The sequence below is a fragment of the Aplidium turbinatum genome, chromosome 4 (assembly GCF_918807975.1).
Source record: "Aplidium turbinatum chromosome 4, kaAplTurb1.1, whole genome shotgun sequence".
NCBI classification, from domain to species: domain Eukaryota; kingdom Metazoa; phylum Chordata; class Ascidiacea; order Aplousobranchia; family Polyclinidae; genus Aplidium; species Aplidium turbinatum.
In genome coordinates, this window is record NC_137475.1 from 36,216,391 (window position 1) to 36,224,262 (window position 7,872).

The window sequence follows — 7,872 nt, forward strand, 5'->3', positions numbered from 1 at the left end:
ATCAAAGCAAAAACTATCACTTGTTATAACATAACAGGGGTCTGGAAAAGGTAGAAGCGACAAAACACGATGTATTGAGAGATTTGTTTGTTTTCTCTGATGAGATCTCTTTTAGCAAAAATATTTTCTCTTTTTGTAAATTAGGTTATCATTATTCAACTCAACTGTATTCTGCAGGCTATTCTATTTTGAAGCTGTAAAGACTTCATGAAAACAGTTTCTACTTTTGTTTCACACGATTAGAAACATTATGTATTTAGCGAAGCCAATCATCGTTTACAGCGGTTGCCAGTTGCCAAGATATGCCTTTTGTTGGAGCCCTCTTCCCACCCATCTTCGCTGTGTAAGAAACTATTCCTCCAAAGAAATATATTGCCAGCCCATGAAGCAAAAGTGCTGACGCTACGTAGCCGGTGTCACGAACAAGTGCTTCTGTCATTAAAATTCTATTTAGGGCAATAAATCCACCAATTATTCGAACAAGAACAAACGTAAATCTATGTAACTTAGACAAGAAACCTTCCACCATAGTTTTTTGTATGATGGGTTCACGTTCAGTTGCTATACCACCACGTTCTCGTCTCCAAGCAGAAATTCCTAACGCACCGGCTTGTTCAACATCAGTTGGATAGTCATTAGTCGTCCAGGCAGATTGCTGAATTTGGTTACTTGTATAATTAGAAAGCTTTAATAACTTAATAAAGTTGAAAAAAATGTTTGGAAACTCATGCACAAACAAGTTGAGCGTTAAAATCCAAGCTATGTCGGACGGTTTGCCCAAAAGATGGTGCGAAAGAGCCTTGCGCTGCACATTGGTAGGGTGATTCCAACTAGAAGAGGGGTGCATGTCCATCATCAGAGGAACAACAGAGTTACGCCAGTGAGTCATTTCTGTAGATAATGCTCTGATGCTCGTTGCTACTACAGCTGCTGTCAGAAAGCATTGGGTAAGATGCAATAACCTGTTTTTTCCAGTTGGGTTAGGATTGTCGTGTTGAAGAAAATAGGGAAAACTTCTATGCCGAGTGCCGGCAAATTCCTTTAAAGCCCAATAAAGCGCGTAAACGTTGTAACCCAAGCAAGCGAGATATAGAAATGCATGAGATTCCACATCGTGTTGACCTGCAGCCAGTAAAAAAGCGGCCCAGCAAGGAATAATCAAAGAATGGGTTAAATCTAACAAGGCACGAACCGAATCGATCATTCTTTGTTTACAAGGTCCCACAATTCTAGCTCCTTTGCTTTGGCAGCAATGCCCGGCATGTCCAGTTAAAGTAATGTGACCCAAACTGACAGTAAAAAATACATGCAGAATTGACCACGACAAAAATGCAAGAATAGACTGCAAAAGATTTTGCTGCCAAAGACATAAGAAAAGCAACATTTTGTTTCCAAATCTGTTATTGCAGAAAATATTCTAACTCCCTCTCTCGCATATTAGGTAAATTAAAATAAACTTCACATTTTCATTAAAATGCAAACACCACTGTGACGTAACTAAAGTAATTTATTTTGCAACAGCGATGCTGTTTATTCTTTTTATTTCCAGCCCATGAAGACACAAAACTCTATGGTTTTATACCTCACCAGGTGGCATGCCCTCTTCGTATATGAACCTGCCCCAGCCGAATTGGGTTGAGCTCAACAGAATCCGAACATGAGTCGGTCGCTTCCATTCCAACATATAAAAGTGAGGTTTGGCTCCCTCATCGGCCTGCGAATGCAGTGCGGAGGAACAAACTGCTGACTATGTCATTCTTGAATGTCCCATTTACAAGGCACCAAATGGAATACATGATAGGCCTAATAGCAGCACTAGACAAAGCTACACTCACCTGGTTTTCCATCACCTGTCCTGAAATTTGAACAATCTTGTCTCATACGAAAGTAGAAGAAGCGATGCTGTTGTAGACAAGGGAAGATCTATTTCCATTCAATTTATTTTTCTTTGTTGGAAGGCAAAAGAAACGATAGCCTACTCAAATTAAAATATAACACAGCAACAACCAAACCAAGGGTCTCAAACACACGGCCCGCGATGGATTTATTCTTTTTATTTTACGTCATTAACGCGGCCTGAACGAAAAAGATACTAGGTTACGAACTATAATGGTCGATAGGCCAATAGGCCTACCAGCTCGTCAATGAACGGGAAAAGGTGGAAAAACTTTGAAATGTTTAAAACGTGCCTGAATAGTAGATTATGTAGTAGGCTATAATTAGACTATTAACAGCTAGCGAATCTTTTCCAACATAGCCTGCAATAAGCTTCGTTTGTATGATTGAGCCGGTGAAGCGGTTTTGTAGGATCGTTTCGTTCTCAGAAAATTTTTTTCTTTTTAATTTATACTTCCTACAACAAATTTAGCTTGCGAGTTGCCTACTCTTTCCAGCTTTCTCTAATTTTGTGAAGATCTTCCTGTAATTTCATGAAATTCGTCAGCTGATTGACAAATGAACAGTCCTTTCGCTGTATGAATAGGCTAAGTTGGTAGCGTGAATCTCGTTTAGGACTGTAATCTACATAGCCTAATGGCTAGACTGTAAGTAGGCTGTTTAAATAATGGGACAGCTTTTCAGAATTTCCTATCTGGCAGATTGCATTTGAAAATGACACAAGCTTACATTCGATCAATTACTCCAAAATTGATATGTCTTGTGCAGTACCGTACCTAGGGTATGGCAGGCATGGCTCGAGCCATGGGCGCCACATTGATAGGGGCGCAAAAATCGGTTGGTAAAAATTAAAATTTGTGACTTACACTGTCTTCAAAATCTAATTTGCGCCCAATACAATACAAACGTCAAAAAGGAGTCTTTCTTTTACCGTAGTAATTGTTAAGCAATGGAATTGTGACGTTGCAAAAGCAACATTGTGCCTCTCCTGGCTCATTTTGCGTTCAGTCAGCAACAATTGGCACAGTGGCGTAGCCAGAAAAAAAATTTGGGGGGGCCAAATATTTGATGAATGAAGAGAACGACAAAGTGTTTGATTTAAGACATCGCCACCTGATGTGCAGTGGCGTATCCTGGTGGGTTAAGCAAGAGAAGAAATAAAGCTGGCGGGGGGTTAGAGCGTGCGAAGGCACGCGTATTCTAGGGGGGTCCGGGGGGCATGCTCATCCGAAAATTTTTTGCAAAATTACACTCAAATAATGGATTATAGCGCTTTCTGGAAACACTTTCAGGGTAATATTTGTATGAAATTTATAGGCAGATAAACAGCTATTAACTTATTAAAGGTAGCTGTTACACACGAACGTGCAAAAACTGCAATAAAATTAGAGAACACAAAAAACTCAGCTACACAAAAACCCAACAGAGTAAGCGATTCTGAAATTGCTTCCACAGATTAGTTAAAAGAAGCGTAAATCGCGTAAACTTTGCGCGATTTACAATTTGCAAAATTCATTGGTGTCTTTCTGTGTGTCTAAAACAAGTCCTGGGGGGTGTCAATAGCCAGATGTCTTGAAAAACGATATAAATTTATACAAATTATAATATATTTTCAACAAAGGGTTTAACTTCGGAATCCAAGCTTTGAAAATTTTGGGGGGGGGCCATGGCCCCTTTCGCCCCCCCTGGCTACGCCTATGAATTGGAAGTTTAGTAAAGTCACTAAGCATCGGTTAATTGAAGCTTAGAAGTAGCACCAGAACTTAGGCTACTTACCGTATTCATTTTTATAAGAATTAATAAATCTAATCTGTTGTAGACCTATGACTTCAATTTGGCCATAGCACTCATTCTGTTCTAGTAAGAAATTAGCATTAAAGTATTATTGAGCCCATAAGCATGATTATATGAATTTTTGAGACCAAGAATTAGGCTAGGTAGGATTTAATTTTACGTGCTGTGCTGGCGCTGCCTAGCACTTAGCAGTCTGACGTTTTGACGTTGATTCACAACTTCACAAACTGTGGTTTACAGTATGAATATACGGTACCGTACTTTTACCTGACTTCTTCAAGTTATCAAACAGATAAAATGAACACAATTCGTAGTAGAACACACCAGTGTTAGGATTGAAAATGATTCGCTACGGTATCAGTTTCTTCAATCTCTAACTTAGTTAGCATACAACCCAACGGTCACAAAACGCGCCAACATGCCAACAAATGTCGGCGACAAATTAACTTAATTATAGGGTGACCCAAAAAAATGGCCACCCATGAAAACATCAATAAAATGCACACTTTTTTTATATTTAATGATTGTTTAATCATTGTTTTATGATTTAATTATTTTTTTAATGATTGATGACTAAAATTGAACCTAAATTCTAAATCACATTCAATTGCAAGATATTTGCTCTCCAGGCAGGCCTACTGGTCGTTAAGTTTGGTAGGCACTTTTACGTATTGCACTGCCCGAAGAGGAACCGCAACCATGCGTATCGTATATGTCTATGACATTACTGGTGTTTTAGTCACAACTTTTCTCATAAACTCCATTGTTTGCAGTCACTACGATTCTTCTTGCACTCAGTTCAGTTGAAGAAGACAAAATAGTATTAGCAGAGGGTGGGAATCGAACCCATGCAATCGAAATTATTACTCCTCTGCCCTAACCATTAGGCAACGTTGGTTGTGGCGATGCATGCAGTTAAATTTCTTTGTATCAAAATCTTTCGATAAAGACGACCAGTTAAGCACGTGTTGAGTCATGTCACGCATGATAGCGCTACCAACGTCAGCGATGTCGTATGTCACGCATGGTTGCGGTTTCCTTTTCGGGCAGTGCAATACGTAAAAGTGCCTACCGTTAAGTTTGCCTTCTTTTTTTTCGTTTTTGCAGTATTTTTTCTATCAATGAAAATATTACGTCGTGATTACTGTAAAGTTACTTTTCTGTGTTTTCCGCCACTGGTTGTAGCGCAGCTTATACTTCAAGGGTAGGCTATAAGCATTAAGCAAGACATAACTTCCCTGGGTATAATTGAATTTCCGCAAGATGATGATGTTGTTTTTTGCTAGTTTGATTTATTCGTTTTTTGTCATTGTTTCATGTCGTCAAGTTATAGCCTATCTATTTTGTAAATCGTGCAAGGCCTGGTGCGTTGCGCTTGAAATGGCTTTGCACGTGGTAGGATTTCTTTGTGGGGTTTTCTTTGCCTGCCTTGCTCTTTGTTATGAGCTAAACGCATCAAGACGTGTTCCCCTTACGACCATCAGCACTCTTGATAACGCACCATGGCCGATCTTCATAGCAACTGTCCATACAAATCTTAAATATATCAGCTAAAGACAAAGTTATGTAGGCTAATAAAGTTATAATATGTTTATTTGTTTTGTAACATTTTTTTTTTATTTTTCCTTTATATCTTAAATTTTTCTGAAGGTGTTGCGACCGTGCCAATTTTTTTTTCAACTCAATAACTTACTTCGATCACAAGCACGTTTTAACGTTCGCGTTTTGTCGCTTCTACCTTTTTCTCGACCTTTGCTATGTTGACGTGTATTGTTTTGATATGATGGTCAGAAATAAAAACAACTGATCTGAACTGAACTAAGCAGCTCTGACAAACAACCCATTGACATAGGGATATCAATTAATTGTGGACATTTTGTGGTAATGTGACAAATCAAAAAAAGCAACATCAAGTTTTAGAGGATCTCATCGACTCCAAGCATATTCAAAGAGAGCGCTTGGTAATTTTCTACGGTAGCCTACCCCTTCTTCTGGAAAAAATTGTGACAGAAAGCTTCCTTTGTTTTTATTTCTGACCATCACAGAGAAACAATACACGTCAACATAGCAAAAGGTCTAGAAAAAAGGTAGAAGCAACAAAGCTTGATTGTGGGCTATTGCTTACTGAGATACTAAAAAGGCTAAAACCGCTAAAACGCAGCAAACAGCTGTGTTTGGCATGGGCCTATTTTAAATGCAGCATAATTTTTTTCGAAAATTTAAAAGCCAGAATGACGGAAATTATGTCAAATTCTAAATTTGAGTTTGATTTTCCATATTGAGGAAACAGCCTGACTCCACAACCACGTTTTTTTTCTGTAATAAAAGTATAAAAGGTTTCTCTCTCTCTCTCTCTCTCTCTGTAACATATTTCAGTGGTTGTTTGACACACCCCTTTATTGAATGAGCAAATATTTTCTCCACAGCGCAGGGTTGCCAACCTGTCTTCACCAAAAAAAGCCAGACCTAGTCACAAAAAAAGCCTAAAAAAAGCCAGAAAAAAATAGCTGGAAAAGCCAGTATAAAAGAGCTGAAACAGCCAAGAAAAGGCCAATTAGTATTCATTAAACATACATATATAAAAATTGCACAACCAAATAGTGTCCCACCGAACTTTGACTTCAGCGACAACGCAGAAACATAGTTAATGAAAAGACAAGCAACTAGAAAATTTTCTCGTTTCGGCTTCAAAACGACATTCGGTCGGACACTATAACTAAATATAAGTTAGAAATTACTGCTCCGACTGACGCTGACTGAATTTTTTTCTAAAAAAAACGGGAAAGATAAAATTAAGCCAAAAAAAGCCAAAATTATGTTGGCTTTTTATTAAGTTGACAAAAAATCGATGAAACATGAAAAAAAGCCAGAAAAAGCCTAATTTTTCTGGCTTTTTTTATTTAAAAAAAATAAGCCAAGGGAGTTGAAAAACAGCCAGATTCTCAAAATCTGGCTTCAAAAAAGCCAAATTGGTCACCCTGCCACAGCGCTCTCTTGTCAAAACCGCACTTCACAAACTGACATCATTGCTTACACTAAAGATAAATAAAGAAACATAAACTTACTCTTTTTTTCAAGGCTCTTTTGGAGTTGAAATATTTGACTTGCAGAAAGAAATGAAGAGATAATTTTTTCAAAGTTTACTTGTTAAGATAAAGAGAATAAAAGAAGAAAATGGTGCTTCCCCTGTTGGTGAAGGTGGTGTGTAAAAAAAATGGCGTAAATAACTTGCTAAATTGCTGTGCGGCATGGTCTCTGTGTGGTGGTACCGTACCGACTTGCTACTGGTTTATGGTTTTACAGATACAGGTAGCATAGCTAGTTTATTTATTAGTATCTCTAATCGCAGCTAAGCAAATTAACCTGTTTCAGCCGACTGTACCGTAGCTTAACTTTGGTTGTTTGTAAATACAATGCTATGTTTAAATGCAACAAACGACATTCTGCAATAACTCTGGCAATTGGTGGCATAAAGCTTCATTTGTATGCTAGATTTCCCAACAGCAAGCGATAATTGCAGGCTAAAGCTAATCTACGAATACCACAATTGGTCAGGTTACTTGGTAGAGTGTTGGCATTACGTAAACTTTCACAATACTGCAGATAGGCGTACTAGTGACTCTAGTGAGTAGTGATTCTGTATGAAATCAGACATTCTGAAACCACACACACCCTATCAAGCCTTCTGTACTAGAATTGCTTTGTCCAGATTTTTTTAACCCAAATGCATTGTGAAGCCAAATTTCTTTCTATTTTAGAATGAGCTGCAGTTCGCAACTACAGCAGATAGTCCCGTACGCAGTTACTGAGCTTTGGGGATGAAGAGATAGGTTCTCATTACACTAGGCTTTCAGCACTAATGAGAGTGGGATGGAAAGTTCCATTCTCTTAGCCGCTTTCAGCAATTATGTCCACCAAATTTATTGCACCCTGAGCAGTGGTTGTCAACAACAAGTTCAAATCAGGTTTGCATTACTGGAAGGCCAACACCTTATAGGCCTATAGGCTATGCTGCACCATCCCACTGCTAAAACTACAGCACAATTAATAAAATTACAGAAACACCATGCATGTAAATCAAATGTTATAACTTAAGATTCATGTGATATTTCATGATGTCATCCTTAAGTGCCAAATCTATATGACGATGATGAGATGCATGGTGTAGCAGCACACTGAACA

At 38.3% G+C, this 7,872-nt stretch overlaps 1 protein-coding gene across 1 annotated transcript; it reads right to left on the reverse strand.

Moving 5' to 3' along the window:
- LOC145769529 (uncharacterized) lies at positions 1 to 1,420 on the reverse strand. The gene has a single exon (XM_082581178.1). The coding sequence runs from the start codon at positions 1,382 to 1,384 to the stop codon at positions 257 to 259; it is 1,128 nt and encodes a 375-aa protein (XP_082437304.1). The 5' UTR covers positions 1,385 to 1,420; the 3' UTR covers positions 1 to 256.
- Positions 1,421 to 7,872: the final 6,452 nt, after the last annotated feature.